This window comes from Myotis myotis, unplaced genomic scaffold (genome assembly GCF_014108235.1).
Source record: "Myotis myotis isolate mMyoMyo1 unplaced genomic scaffold, mMyoMyo1.p scaffold_m19_p_3, whole genome shotgun sequence".
Lineage (NCBI taxonomy): Eukaryota > Metazoa > Chordata > Mammalia > Chiroptera > Vespertilionidae > Myotis > Myotis myotis.
The window spans coordinates 116,737,457-116,752,673 of record NW_023416335.1 but is presented as its reverse complement, the minus strand read 5'-3'; the positions used below and the strand labels follow the sequence as shown (position 1 = coordinate 116,752,673).

The following is a 15,217-nucleotide window of genomic DNA, read 5'->3' as shown; positions in this document are numbered from 1 at the left end:
CCTTCACTGTTTTTTTTTTGCTTCCCATCTCTCTCCAGTCCACTGTTCTGAACACTGTACCACACCAGTCTTCCTGAAACATGAAAAATGATCTTACCATTTAGAACTAAAATTCATCAAGAGACATGTATAGTCTAAATAATACAAATAAATAAATAAAAGAATTCTGTGTTTCACACACTAATGATTGTAAACCTACTTTTGCTCCCCCTGTATAATCACTGATCATAAAGAAAAACTAAATCTTGAGCTATAGCAAAATCTTACAGAATCTAGTCTTCAGGTATGTGTTCTTGTGATTTTGCCCAAGCAGTTCACTACAGGAAAACAATCCTATATACTAAAAGGGTAATATGCAAATCAACCGAATGGCGGAATGACCAGTCGCTAGGATGCACACTGACCACCAGGGGGCAGATGCTCGACACAGGAGCTGTCCCCTGGTAGTCAGTGTGCTCCCAAAAGGGGAGCACCACTCAGCCAGAAGCCAGGCTCACGTCTGGCGAGCACAGTGGTCATGGCAGGAGCCTCTCCCACCTCCACGGCAGCACTATGGATGTCCATCTGCTGGCTTAGGTCCGCTCCCTCTGGGCCTAAGCCGTCATTCGGACATCCCCCGAGGGCTCCCAGACTGAGAGGGCACAGGCAGGGCTGAGGGACTGCCCCTCCCCATGCACAAATTTCATGCACCGGGCCTCTAGTACCATATATTTACAAACAAACATGAAAATCAAAACAATAATTCATTGTCAACTGATTTTCAATTTCTAAGAGAAAATATGTCTTTCCTGTGAAGATGGGGGCTTTGTCTTTTAATCATCTGCTGAATTCTCAATACCTTAACATTGCCTGGCACCTAGTAGGTACGAAATAAATATTTTTTTAGTGAATATACTACAGTGGAACAATAGGACAGTTCACACACAGCTTTGTTTTAATATTTATTGGTAGAAATAGATCTTCAAGGCATACTTTGTGTTTATATAAATTCTACATTCTCTTAAGGGTATTTCGTTTTGTTTTATTTGGAGTTTTTGGCTTTCAAGTGAACTTAACATATTATCTATGCATTTGATTCTTTATAGACATTCTTTAGACTCTAAAATAAAATCTGAGAATCCATGCATATTGTGTACCTTACTTATTATAATCGAAGAATTTTTGCACTTTCTAAAAAGTCACAAAAAGGCTGGACTCAAGTTAAATAACCTATATGTTCTAAAATGTCCATGTTCCATTTCTGAATAAAGAAAGACTTGTTCAGAATTATATATTGCTTGCTGTCTAAGAAGTCAGATTGTCAGAGACGCTTCATTAAATTATCTATTTTTAAATATCTTAATCCACTCCCAGAGACAATCTTGTAAATATTAAATATTGTGCCATATGCAATAATAGCTGAAAAGCTTAAATAACAACCACACTGGTATCATTTAGACTGAATATTTTAACTTTAAAATTATATAGCTATATATACACATATGGTATGCTGCATATTAAATTTAACATTTTAAGTAACTTAAAAACATTTAGCAAACATTCAGCCAAACATTTTTTTATAAGATATTGTCCTTAGAATAAAAAGGTAATGAAAGGCTTATTTAGACACCAATGTCTGGACACAGTACTAAGACTATGGAATTTGAAGTTTCAAGTAGAGTCTATTGTACTATTAAGAAAAAGAAGATTGATTTTTAACCCACTGAACTGTGCAGTGTATACAAAAGTGCTTAGCATGACAAAATCACCAAAATAAAATAATTGTAAAGGTTATTTGGTTCTAGCAATATTAATTATTCTGTACTTTTGAATAATTTAACATTTGCATTTTAAATATTATATAAATGTTCTCTTTTTAACAAGTTAAAAAAACACACAAAAATAGTTTAACTATAATAATGTTACTTTTCATCCTGGATAGTTCATCACAAATAACAAAAGAATGCGTGAATACTCAGCTCCACTGAAATGCAGTACTTTAATAAATCCATCACTTCATCCATTCTATGCTATACTGGACCCTAAGACAGGATGTCGACATACAGGACAAGTGCAATTCTCTGAGAGCCATCGGTCAATACAATGGATGTGAAATTCATGCATGCAAGGTAATTGCCTGAGCTTGTTTCCAGTTACATAGTCACTGATACAAACACTACAGATTTTACCTAGTTCACTGTCAATACTGTTATGCTCATAGTTTCGGGTAGAAAGATTGTCAATCTGCTCTTTGGTTAAGCCACGTATGCGACCATCATCATCACTTTCATTCAGTAAAAAGAAGTGAGCAAGACGAAGAATAGGTAGTGTTCCAGTTTCCATTAAGTTATCTGAATTCCGCAACTGCCTACTACTTCTACTATCACTGTTTTGGATATGAGGCTGAGTGGTCTCATTTTCACCACTCATTTCAGTGTTGTCTTCTTGAGCCCATCTGTCCTGAGAGGAACCTTCATGGTGCTGACTAATGTCATTCACTAGGTTACTCAGTTCTGAATCCATCTCTGGTAAACGCTGACCATTTCTCTGAATCTCTGACTCAGATTCGGCCTCCATTAGAGAACTCAGTTCTCCAAATCCAGTCATGATCTGCCTTAAAATTGACCGTAGAGCCAATGAGGATGGTTCAACAAGCTCATTCTCAGATACCCTACGAAGAGGAACTGTTATGGTACTAACATAGGTTCGAATACCTGACCGCTCTAAACGAGAAATAGTTCGGCGAAAGCCCCCGCTATTGCTTTCAATAGTGACTGTATTTTCTGCTAGCCCTACTCGAGATCGAGTTCTATTTGCAATACTATCCCGATCTCTGTTCTCTCCAGGACGAATCCTTCTCACTTGAAGGTCCAATGTGATTGTTGGATGTCGTGCAGCACTTGAAGATCTGCTAGATTCTTCTCCTTCTTCTACTGTTATTCTTGACACGAGTCTTGAGTTAGAGAATGGGGTATATGCTGTTCCTCTGCGTGCTCTATCTTGTTCTAAAAAGACACGAGTTATACCTCTCCTCCTATCAGACCTTCTAATGGTTTGTTGTAAAGATCTACCTTCTCTTTGTGAATTATGATAAATAGTGTCATTTTGTCTCTGAATTGGTGAACGGCTTCGACTACTGAAAGTAGACCGTAATCTTATTGGCTCTAATCTTTGGTTTGTATTCCTCACTGTCACATTAGTTCTAGCCCCATTTTCCCAAACATGTGCTGCTCCAAATCGTTGCCCATCCCTTTGCCCAAGTTCACTACCACCTGACTGGTTTGTGTGACTACTGAAATTAGCACGTGGAGCACTAGTTCTAGGAATGCCAACTGCTCTCCCAGCTCCATTTCTTAAACTTCCTGAGGTTGAGAAAAATCTTTCTACTGAATTCTGCCCTCTTGAGTCAAGCCTAGTCCTTGAAATGTTGGAACTACTACCACTGAAATTCACTGAAGTTTGGCTTCTTGTTCGCCTAGCCACAGGACTAGGTGATCTTTGCTGTCTCTCTGTAGTATGATCACTGCTAATATCTGAAAGTGGAATGCCTATATTATCTTCATCATGAGTTTCAAATCCTCTATTCTCATGATTGATGTGGATTTCCAGACTAAACCGAAACTCTCCACTATTTGGATTTGTTCGACTCACAGCTCTCCAAGTTTGATTCCCATTTTGTCCACTTCGAATTGCATTGCCTGTGCGGCGAAAGGTATTTAACCATTCTAGTAGAAAATCTTCATCTGAACTTTCTCTAGGGACTGCTGAGTCTGGAAAGCAAGTCAAATCAATTTAAGATCAATTCTTAAAATCCATCCTTAGATTGTTTATTAAAAGCTTGTAAGATAAACTTTTCATTAAATTAAATTATATTGAAGAACATTTGTGCATTTTAAAAACTGGCAAAAAAACAACTTTGTAAAAGATATACACTATAAGCATATTAAAATATATTTATGAATAATACTATTTATGCAAAGCTGTGAGGAAATCCTTCTTTTCTATATGCCTGTTATTGGCAATATTAAGGCAAATGAGAAACATGTCTATACCAAAATTGTACATCTAGACTGCTTTATTCATATAGCAATATACTGTGGAAAATTTATACATAATTCATCCTAAATTTGTGGAATCCTTCTGGTAAGGGTAACTCAATTGACATTTTTGCAACTAGGTATTTTTTTAACCTTGGGAATTTTATCCTATTTCTCAGGAATTGCCAAAAATGTACAGCTAAAGAAATCTGGCTTTCTGAATACAATGTTAGAACTATATTATGTGAAAGTGGGAAATTTTAGGATGTTACGTTCTCTATTGCTGGATCCTTATCTGTAAATTAGAGTTAGCAGTATAAATGTCACAGTGGATAAAATAAGCTATTGTATATAAAATGAATAGTACAATACCTGGCACTCACAAAGCATTCAATAAATATTAGCCATTATACATAATACCACAAAATACATTTTCTGTTCATTTAGAACATAAGTTCCATGAAGACTAAGGGCTTTATTTTATTCACTGGTAAATTTCCAACCTCTATAGCAGTATCTGATGCAAATCAGATGAACAATTAATTTTATTGAAAGAATCAATTTTAGAAATAAATGTGTTCCTGATAGACTGCTTTAATCTGATACTACTACTGTGGTAATAGCTTCAATTTTCCTTATTTAACCAGTAGATTATACAAAGTGCAAAACTGAATGAAAGGCCTACTAATGCACATTAACTACATAGACTTTAACCTTAAATTTATTCTACTCAAAATCAGCTATTAAATGAGATTGCTTTGGTTTTCGTTTCATTACCGCAATCTCTCATAAAAAGCTTTTTTTAAAAAAGATATGTTTTTGTTGATTTCAGAGAGACTAAGGGAGAGGGAGAGAGAGAGAGAAACATCAATGATGAGAGAGAGCTGATCAGCTGCCTCCTGCACATGGGGATTGAGTCCAAAACCCAGGCATGTGCCCTGACCGGGAATCAGTTAGTCACCTCTTGGTTCATGGGTGGACACTCAACCACTGAGGCAAACTGGCTGGGCAAAACCTTTTTTAAATGTTGACTTAAGGTTGTTAATCAGCTGCTGGTACCATAAAATAAACACCAACTTTAGCCATACTCTAAAGATATAAACTATTTTATACGTGGTTAAGTACATTTTCAATTAAAACAAAGGACCAGTATTACCAGTTGTACCAATACGGTAGTATAATTACATATCTAAACATAAAGTAGAAAAAGGGTTAATATCCAATTTCCATTTTAATTTGGAAAAAGACAGTAAAACGCAGGTAAACATTACCTAAATGGTACTTCCTTCTTTAATTACTAGAATGTAGTGATAAGGGTGTGTGTCCAAGAGTTCACTATTTATCTAACAAAATCTATCCTACCTTTCTTCCATTGTAAATGCAGCGTAATGGTCACGTTGGACTGCCTGGCAGTTAGGTGTGGCTATATGACTAAGTTCTCATCAATGGGATGGGAGTGGAAGTGATTTATCTCTTTCAAGCTGGTGCCTGCATCTCCTTCATGCCAGCTGGAACCTAGATACGACTGTGATTTAGCTTGACCATGCAAACAGTACCCTGGAGAAGCTGTGCCCAATAAAGCTTTGTGTCATCGTGGAGAGGTCCTATATCTATCCTGTCCAATGCAGAAGCCTCTAGGCACTTTGACTATTAAGTACTTGAATGTGGCTAACATGACTGTGGCACTGCATTTTTTTATTTCATTTGAACTTAAGTAGTCACATGTGGACAACACAATTGTAGAAACTGCTGATTGGATGGATTCCAGGAGGATTTATGGAGCAAAGTTTGCCTACCTTCCCTGGCCTGATAACATGAAAGAGAAATAAACTTCTATTTTATTGAGCCATTGCAATTTTTGGTTATTAATCATCTTTGCCCTAAATAATATAACGCTCTTACATTACATATGAAACTACTATTAATAAATACCTCTGGGGAAGGAAGTGGACCTGGTAAGAGGGACATTAAAGTTGACTTTACTTTTAAACTTTATATACTTCTTAGTTTGAATTCTTTTCACAAGAACTTTGTTTTTATCACAACTTCTTATATTATGACTTAGTATTTGCTCAATAAAATGACAAAGCAAACACAAAAACAACAAAACAAGAAAAACAGGTTTCCTGATGCAGTCATTCTGTATTGCCCTACATAAATTTTTAGAAGCTAGGTTTATTTATATTATTTTAAAGAAAGTAGTGTGTACATTCTAAGATTAAAAAGAACTATGCTGGTAATTAACTTAATTGTATACTATTTCATATATGTGAGCTCCCTGAAGGCAATCTGTGTGTAAGACATCTCTGTATTTATATTGCCTGTCCATATTACCTAATTACACATCCCTGTCCTATATTGCTTAATTATACTGCTTTGCATATAATATATAAATGCTGAGTAGTACATCAAAACTGGAAAACATTAAAAAAATATTCTACAAGATCTACTAAGTTGCCCTGACCGGTTTGGCTCAGTGGATAGAGCATCGGCCTGCGGACTGAAGGGTCCCGGGTTCGATTCCAGTCAAGGGCATGTACCTTGGTTGCGGGCACATCCCCAGTAGGAGGTGTGCAGGAGGCAGCTGGTCGATGTTTCTCTCTCATCAATGTTTCTAACTATCCCTCTCCCTTCCTCTCTGTAAAAAACCAATAAAATATATTTAAAAAAAAAAAAAAGGAGCAACTTAAAAAAAAAAAAAGAAAAAGAAAAGATCTACTAAGTTCATTTCTGCAACTGCTCTAATCAGACATGTTCCTTACGGAAAGGAGTCCACAGTACCTCTGGTATTTGTCCCGTTTCTAAAGTCAGGCTGAGATGCCAGTTGTTCCTTGACTCCATCTAACCGCTGTTGTAGTTCTTCTGATGTTATTTCTCCTAAAACAATGAAAAACTGTTCACTGAAATGAAAAACTTTAAATTACAAAGTTTTATTATAACTCATGAAAGGTAAGACTAATCTTTAGCTGTAGAAGATATTTTATTGTTTAAATGTTCTATACATTGAAGACAGTTAAAAATATTTAAATGGTGCAAGGTTGTGTTTCATTAATTAATATTTTATTAAAATTAAGATTTTATTTTAATAATAAAGTACCCTCTGTTGATACACTTAAGCTATAATTCCATGAATTTTTGTCAGAGTTAAAAAGAAATTAAGAAGGGAGTATTTATAGAGAAAATTTCATCTAATAGATGTGTTTTACTTGAACTTTATTTACTTGAACTTTACCTCAATAGTTCATTATATGGGTCATCAATATACAATATGCAAATGTGCACTATATAAATATATAATATACAAGCATACAAATTTCAATGAATTCATTTGTAAAATAAAAATTTGTAAAAAATTTACAGAGCACATTGGACTTTTTGGTAGTTATTAATTCAGTTAAATTAATTATAATACTTCAAATAAGTTACAATTGAGTTTTAACTACAGGAGTCCCCCTTATCCATGGGGGATAAGTTCCAAGACCCCTAGTGGATGTCTGAAACTATGCATAATATCAAACTATATATATACTATGTTTTTTCCTATACATACCTATGATAAAGTTTAATTTATAAATTAGGCATACCAAAATATCAACAACTATCATAATAATACAATAAAAATATACTATAATTAAGTTATTTGAATGGCTTTAGGCTATTAAGTAAAATAAGGCTTACTTGAACATAAATACCACAGTGTCACCACAGTTGACCTAATAACAGAGACAGCTACTAAGTGAGTAATGGGTGGGTAATGTATGCAGGGTGATAGGATGGACAAAGGGATGGTTTACATCCCGGGCAGGACAGCACAAGATTTCATAATGGTACTCAGAATGGCATGAAATTTATTTCTTACCTTGGATAACTGAAACCTTGGAAAAAGAAACCATGAATAAGCAGGGGGGAGAGGGGATGGACACCCAACTACAATAATTTTATTTGTACAAATATTACTTAAGAGAAATAGGGCCACCTATTTGACACTATTATGTACATTAACCTGTCTGATAGTTTGGCATTCGTATAACAGTGCTCTGTATAATATTCTTACATATTTATAAAATACACAAGTAAGCCAATGATTTTCTATTTTGTTATATTAAAAAGCTCTTGCCCTGGCCAGTGGGCTCAATTGTTTGGAGTGTCCTCCTATATACAGAAAGATTGTGGGCTCGATTCCTGGTCAAGGCACATACCCAGTTGGGGCATGTATAGAAGGCAACCAATTGATGTTCTCTCTCACATCGATGTTTCTCTCTCTCTCTCTCTCCCCCTTCCCATCTCTCTAAAATCAATAAGCATATCCTTGAGTAAGGATAAAAGAAAAAGTACAGAATATTTTGGGAGAAGGAAGAAGGGGGGAAAAAACTCTCCTTATTTTAAAATTCTTCCTTGATGATGAAAAAGGTGTTTCCTCTTTTACCCATCTCTTACCCGGGGTGCCTAAAAGATTATGGTCTCTCATTAGTCGGTAATCTTCATCACTGAGTTCACTAATAAACTGATAATAAGCTTCCTCTCTGTGGAGACGCTCTTGCTGCCATCTTCTCTCATTTTCAGGATGATCATGGTCTTGAAATGAGGTTTCTTCGCCACCATCATCTGATGTAGATCTAGACTGATTCATACTGAGATTCCTGGCTTTCTGTTCAAACAATATATATAAAATTCAAGGTATTAGTCATAGACTACACATGGCTTCATGTTTTCAACTTAGTTTTTTAAACTCATTTAAAAATTTTGTCCCCTACTCAAAGATTTCACGTAACAAATCTTACAATGAAGAACTTCCATATAAAATCAAAACCAGCTTCTAGGAGCTAGAACACAATTGGACCTACTTCTTTGCCTAAAGCTATCATTTAAGTCAGACTGGCTTTGGTTTCACCACACATTTCTCATACCTGAATACCAAAGTGATTATCTCATTTTTTACCCTTTGACTCTCCAGTACAGGTGGTCTAAAAGCCTTCCTTCATTAATGTTTCAAATATCTGGGTTCTTCATGTTAGCAAATTTTAAGCATGAATCATACACATCCTTTATTTAATAAGCAAATGGCTACTGGGAAGGTATTATTTTGAGCAAGGGTATTCTTCCCAAAATAAAGCTCATAAATGTAATATTACATCCCCCACACCAACCCAACTGTACTTTTGTTGAGGTAAAAATAATTTAGCTGACTGTATCTATTGAATAGACTTAGAGTTGATGTCTCCTTAAATCTAACAGGAAAAAAATACCCAATGCATGGCTCTGAGGTTTGTTAAAGTGTGTCAGAGCATTTTGTGTCTCCCTATCCCAAACCTCATCTCTAAACCTGGAATGGTCTAGTCTCAGAGGTTTCAAGTGCCTCTGAAATGTCCTGATGCTACTTAGGCAAACACTATCTTTGGGATTATATTTAAATGTCATTCCTGAGCAGCTTAATTTTAAGCTATTAGAATATCAAGGGAAGAAATTATTTGTTACATAAATATTTTTTCAAATACGTTTTTATTGATTTTTATGGGGGGCGGGGGAGAGAGAAACATCAATGATGAGAATCATTGATTGATTGGCTGCCTCCTGCACAACCCTCACTGGGGATCGAGCCCACAACCTGGGCAAGTGCCCTGACTGGGAATCAAACCAGTGACCTCTTGGTTCATGGGTAGACCACTGAGCACACGAGCTGGGCTAACCAAATCTATTTAGTAAGTCATGAAAGCAACAGTTATCAACTAGGAGTGCACATCAAACTCACAGGAGAAAATTTTAAGAAATACAGATGCCCAGATCATATCCCTAATCCTGGGTCAGAATTCTCCAGGGTAGGGCTAAGTCAATCTTTAAGAGCTACCTTGGGTGTTTCTGTGGGTGGATAAATAAGCCATTCCTTAATAATTTCTGGTATGTGATATGTAACACATAATTTAATAGAGGCTGGGCGATTAAATGACTATGTTGCCAGTGAAGCAACAGTTGTGACTCTCAGTGTTTAATAAACCAACTACTTTATCTATTTTTAATCCTCACCAGAGGATATTTCTCCATTGATTTTTAGAGAGAGTACAAGAGAGAGGGAAAGACAGAGAGAAATACTGATGTGAGAAACATCGATTGGTTGCCTCCTGCCCAAGCCCCTACCAGGGCAGAGGCCGGGGAGGAGCATGCAGGACCCATTGACCAGAATGGAACCTTGGACCCAGGACTTGGGTTTCAGGCTGATGCTCTACCCACTGAGCCAAAGCGTCTAGGACGCAAACTACCTGAAATATAAAGTGAAATCAGCCTACAGGTCTAAACTATTTTATGAGTAAGCAACAATCCAATCCCATGCATATTCTAACGTTAAATTACAATTCAAGGATTTTTTTAAAGTCATTATTACATCTTTTTTAAGGAAAGATCTAGTAGCACGATCCAATCAACTGCAAAATAACATTACTAAAGACTCAAGATTTCTTTTTAGTTTCAGAATAATAGGACTAGGTCATCATTAGTAAAGAGCATATTTGGTAGGTACAGCAGGAATATGATTTTTGTATTAAACAATTTAAGAATTTGAATCCTATCATAAAATCAAGCTACCCTAACAGTATTCAAAACTTAAGCGCTTTTCCTCACAGGTAATGTTCTTGTCTAATTAACTATAACTACATCAAAATGAATACCTTACTTTCCTTTCAACATGCTTTTAATATAGGCAATGGCATCCATCTTTCAATGGTTTTTGTGTTTCTGAAGCTGCCCATCTGAAGCAATAAAAGATGGTTCAAGTATTTAACAAGTCGTCTCTTTGAAGGGTGGGGGCCGCTGGTAGTCCCCCACCCTGCTGCAAAACCAAAGCAACATCTCCACTGGATTTTGGTAGACGCTCACCTAGAAAATTAGGCCCCCGAATAATTCGATCATGAAAAGCTCCCCAAGGCCTTGTCTCTCGCCACAGAAACCAGGCCTGGCCTCCTACACTGCCACTGCTCCCGGGATCACAGCTCCCCCGTCCAAGGCCGGCCTTCCTATCGCGTTCCCATTCGGACGTGGCCAGGGTTGGGTGACTCCAACTTACTTCTAAACCTGCACTTTCTTGCCACCCCCGCCCTCCATACGGCTACTGGTTCCTTCCCCGGCGGTTGCAACGGGGGGCTCGCGCCCGGTTCGGTCTCCGCCACAATAAACAGACCGGGCTCGAGTCCAACCAACCTCTTCCCAGCCTCGAGTCAGGCTTCCCTTCGCGACCTCGCCTCCCACAGGGAGGCAGGTGACAGACGGCGCATCTGAGCCAATCACCAGCTAGGGGAGCTCCGCCAGAGAGAAGTTAACCAATCGGAGGAGAGACGAGGGCCGTCCAGGATGGCCGGCTTTCTCAGCGTCTCCCGGAAGTCGTGGTGGATCCCCGCGCGTTCTCTCGAGCTCACCTCGCCAGCCGCTGGGCTGTTCGGCCCCTGCCCGGAGGAAAGTCCGTGGCAGGTGCTTTTCCTTTCAGGTCCCGGGGCTGTGACCGGGAGGCAGAGGCTTGCCCCGGGAGGCCGCTGCGCCCTCTAATCTCTACTGAAGCCGGGGCTACAGCTTGGGATGGTTCTTCTGGAGGGAGGATGAGGAGGGGGAATTGCAGGCCCAGCCGTTGTTCCCCACGGCCAGGTTAACCCCCTGTGTGGAGAGGAGACGCTCGGGAGTGCTACTGAGAACTGCGTCCGGCGGGACCCCGGAGGCCCGCCTGCCGCGTTCCGTCCTCCACGCCGCGGCCTCAGCGCTCGCGCTCGGGCGTCGCTGGGCCTCCTTACTGCAGCGCCAAGCACCCCGCCGCTCCGCTCGGCGCTCATCGCAGCCGCATAGCCCCTGGAGCACCGCCTGCTTTCCATTCTTGGGAAGTACCAGCACCTGCGCTGAGCTTTGGCATCGCTTGTCTGTTCCCGGCTACCTACTGTCCGGCTGTCCCGTAGCTAACCAGCCAGGCTCTTGTTCATTGGGACCTGGAAATGACGAATCCTAATCAACTCTCGAGTGCTTGTATTTGTGTTTCTTCACTGTACCGCTAGGAAGGCACTTTGAAACCCCTCACATTCACGTCTCTGATACTATTTCTGAGATGAGACAAACTCGCCATTAGTTAAGCCCTTAACTAGGACTCTGCCTCATTATAAACTACATTCCTGACATCCTACTATCCACAAGATTTAATCATTGCGCAATGCTCACCCTGCTGTTATTCATTTCATTCATTTATTCATTCAGGGAATGAGGAGCTACTCTATCCCCACCATGACACTGAGCGCTTGGGTAACAATCTTTAGCATCGATGAGCTACCAGTGTGGATGGACAGGTAAAAAAGAAGTCAGCGTATTCTTATGGATATTAAAATGGAAATAAATATTGCAGTCTACAAGGCCCTTCAGATATTTTTGCTGCATACCTCTACAGACTATCTTTTCTTGGCATCACAGGACAACCATCAGAGGAATTCCTAAGCAATGCTGAACCCTATATATATTTAATTTCCTTTATCTCCCAGGTTTCAGCTCAGAAGTTATTTTCAAGGATTTTTTAAATGATAACTTTGAAGTGACACCCTCAACGCACCCTCCAGCCAAATCTCCACACCTAAAACTAGGAAAATGTCCCTTTGGGAGCTCCCATAGCTCCCTCTGTATAACTATCTTAGCACATTCTTTCTTAAATACTTACTGAATGCCCCTATGTATTAGGTACTAGTGATAACAGCAGAGAATAAGCCAATAAAGGTCCTTGCCCTCCTTTCCAATGGAAACAGAGAGCCACTGAGACAGTACTCACAATGATTTTTTGTTAATTTATAAGTCTCCCCATCTAAGAGTCTAAATTCCTTAAGTTTTAACAAATGATTTTATTCATTTTTATAGTCCCAGAACTTAGCACAGCACTTGGCACAACATTCTCCTTAGACTATTGGATGGATGAGCAGAGAAAAATGCAAACAAGATTAATGCATGTTAGTACAATGACCTCAAAAATTGTGAGTACAAGTTAGAGAAAACCTCTTATCAGGTATACCAAACCCAAGCAGAAATAATTTTATATATCTATATGCGTTTTAAAGAGTGCAATATTCCATTGAGTGCAAAAGTATTTTTAATATTAAACTGATAAAACGTATATATCCTAAGAGTCAAAATCCAATCAAATGGTTTACCTGATGAGAAGCTTCTGATTTTTGTGAGTAGATAGGCAATATATGTAAGTTGAATCCAATACCTTGCTTCAGTTTTTGTAGCCAAGACGAAGTGACTAGAGAAAGAGAGTAGAAATGATAGCTGGGACAGAGAGATGAATCATTCTGGATATCTGTATTTCCAGGTATCAGGACCTGCCAGAATCTCTGCTGTAATCTCCATTTACTGGAATGGTACCTGGCCTTTTTAGTGCGTATGCATCTTTTAACTCCAGGACTTTTTACCGTTAAGAATTTTAAAATGAGGTATTTTGTTATGGCACCCTAGCAAAGTAATACACTCCCTATAGCAATAGTTTAGAGTTTTATTCTCCTGGCAATTCCTCCAGATAGAACTGTGAGCCCAGGGAAATGGAGGCTTCAACCTTCTAAACCTGTGTTCTAGAGAAGTCCATCATTTCCGTTCAGAGAACTTGCCCTCTGCTTGTAAGGAGCAACTCTAACCATGTGACCTCATCTCTCTGGCCACAGCTATTTAAAACAAGATACATATCCCAGATTTTCTGGCAATTTGGAATTATGTCATGGAAACTTTATTGGTTAACTGTGAGTAAAAGAACTGAAGGGTCATATAGACTAAAAGACTAAGACCTCTCAGGTGGAGACTATAGGCAAGTAGGTAAGAATTGTAATTAGAAAAGAAACAAAGAGCATTCTGTTTCCCCAAGGGGCTCAGGTATTTTGCCAATAAATGGGTTTGTGAGATTCTCTTTTTAATTGGGTTCTTTTACTGGGGTTCTTACAGCTGAAGAACCTTCCTTTGATCAGCCAGAGTTCAGGACAGGATACAAAAATCACTCTACCCCTTTACGTCAGAAAGGTATTTATTACAGGGAATTGGACACCTAAATATTTGCAATGGATAAAGGAGTCGGCTCTAAGTTGAGCATCAGACTGACTCCCACATTCATACGGGGCCCAATCTGAGAGGAGAGGTACCTCTGATGTTGCCACTGGAAGTGTTAAGTTCAAGAATGCACTGCCTCAGCTACTACAATACGGTGATCTTGGAAGCCAACATCAGAAAACCTCTGCCGTCAGAGCCAGCAATTACCTCTTAACACTATCAGACCTGGTAACCCAGAGCTGAATCACTACTGCAGAAAATCTCACCTTCCCAAAACCATCAGAAAAATAGCCCCAAGTGGGTAGAAACATGGCCTCTGCTTTGGTTCAGTTTTCCACATTTTGGTGAATACATTTAACTGGAAGAAATAATTTGCATCCAGAACTGTGATTGCAAGAAAGTCTGGGTAACATCAATTTTAGTTCTGCAGACTTTTTTTTTTTATTATATTTTATTGATTTTTTTACAGAGAGGAAGGGAGAGGGATAGAGAGTTAGAAACATTGATGAGAGAGAAACATCGATCAGCTGCCTCCTGCACACCCCCTACTGGGGATGTTGCTCGCAACCAAGGTACGTGCCCTTGACAGGAATTGAACCTGGGACCTTTCAGTCCGCAGGCTGATGCTCTATCCACTGAGGCAAACCGGTTAGGGCAGTTCTGCAGACTTTATACAAGATGGCATACTAGAAGAAGGAGAGAATGGGGCTCGAGCAAGAAAATCCAAAGTAGTCAACACTATTATCATCAATCTCACCTATCCAAGTTGGGTCAAGTTCTCCAGAAATAGAGCCGGCGGCAAGGATTCTTGATTTATTAGGAGAGTGCTTTCTGGAGAAAGGGAGTGAAGGCAGCAGAACTGGCTAGGAAGACAAGGACACAAGAATGAGACTCAGCTGATCCCACAACATTCACCCGCAGTGTTAACCAAAAAGGCAGTTTTTGTACCCCTATGCTATTGGACCAGATCTTTCAGGGGCAGGAAAGCAGCAGAGCCTCATCAGTGGGATGGCTCCTGTTTTGGCCGAGGACAATTCTCCGGTTTTGGAACTGCTATTTAACACTCACAGCAGCTAGACTAGAGATGCACTAGCTTAGAAAATGGGTTTGAGCAGGCCACACAGAGAGTTCACTATAGTCTACCTTTGCTTAGATCACTT

The 15,217-nt window shown here is 39.0% G+C and overlaps 1 protein-coding gene across 8 annotated transcripts; it reads right to left on the bottom strand.

Moving 5' to 3' along the window:
- Positions 1-928: 928 nt before the first annotated feature.
- On the bottom strand, positions 929-15,131 carry RNF6 (ring finger protein 6). 8 transcript variants are annotated; one of them, XM_036300345.1, is made up of 5 exons: positions 14,815-15,131; positions 13,172-13,266; positions 8,454-8,664; positions 6,798-6,893; positions 929-3,749 (listed from the first exon to the last, which is right to left on the bottom strand). In XM_036300345.1, the coding sequence occupies exons 3-5, from the start codon at positions 8,644-8,646 to the stop codon at positions 2,005-2,007; spliced, it is 2,034 nt and encodes a 677-aa protein (XP_036156238.1). In that variant the 5' UTR covers positions 8,647-8,664; positions 13,172-13,266; positions 14,815-15,131; the 3' UTR covers positions 929-2,004. The 8 variants fall into 8 exon arrangements, with proteins under 8 accessions (XP_036156238.1, XP_036156233.1, XP_036156235.1 ...); XM_036300340.1 differs by lacking the exons at positions 13,172-13,266; positions 14,815-15,131 and adding exons at positions 10,676-10,756; positions 10,884-11,250; XM_036300342.1 differs by lacking the exons at positions 13,172-13,266; positions 14,815-15,131 and adding exons at positions 10,681-10,756; positions 10,884-11,250.
- Positions 15,132-15,217: the final 86 nt, after the last annotated feature.

What these genes read in the sequence shown, in the direction of transcription:
- RNF6 (XM_036300345.1), bottom strand. Translation starts at nt 8,646, where the DNA reads ATGAATCAGTCTAGATCTACATCAGATGATGGTGGCGAAGAAACCTCA. An exon ending in TAATCTTTTAGGCACCCCGG is followed by an intron (nt 6,894 to 8,453) that starts GTAAGAGATGGG and finishes TCATTGTTTTAG; the next exon opens with GAGAAATAACATCAGAAGAA. An exon ending in AAACGGGACAAATACCAGAG is followed by an intron (nt 3,750 to 6,797) that starts GTACTGTGGACT and finishes CTTGCTTTCCAG; the next exon opens with ACTCAGCAGTCCCTAGAGAA.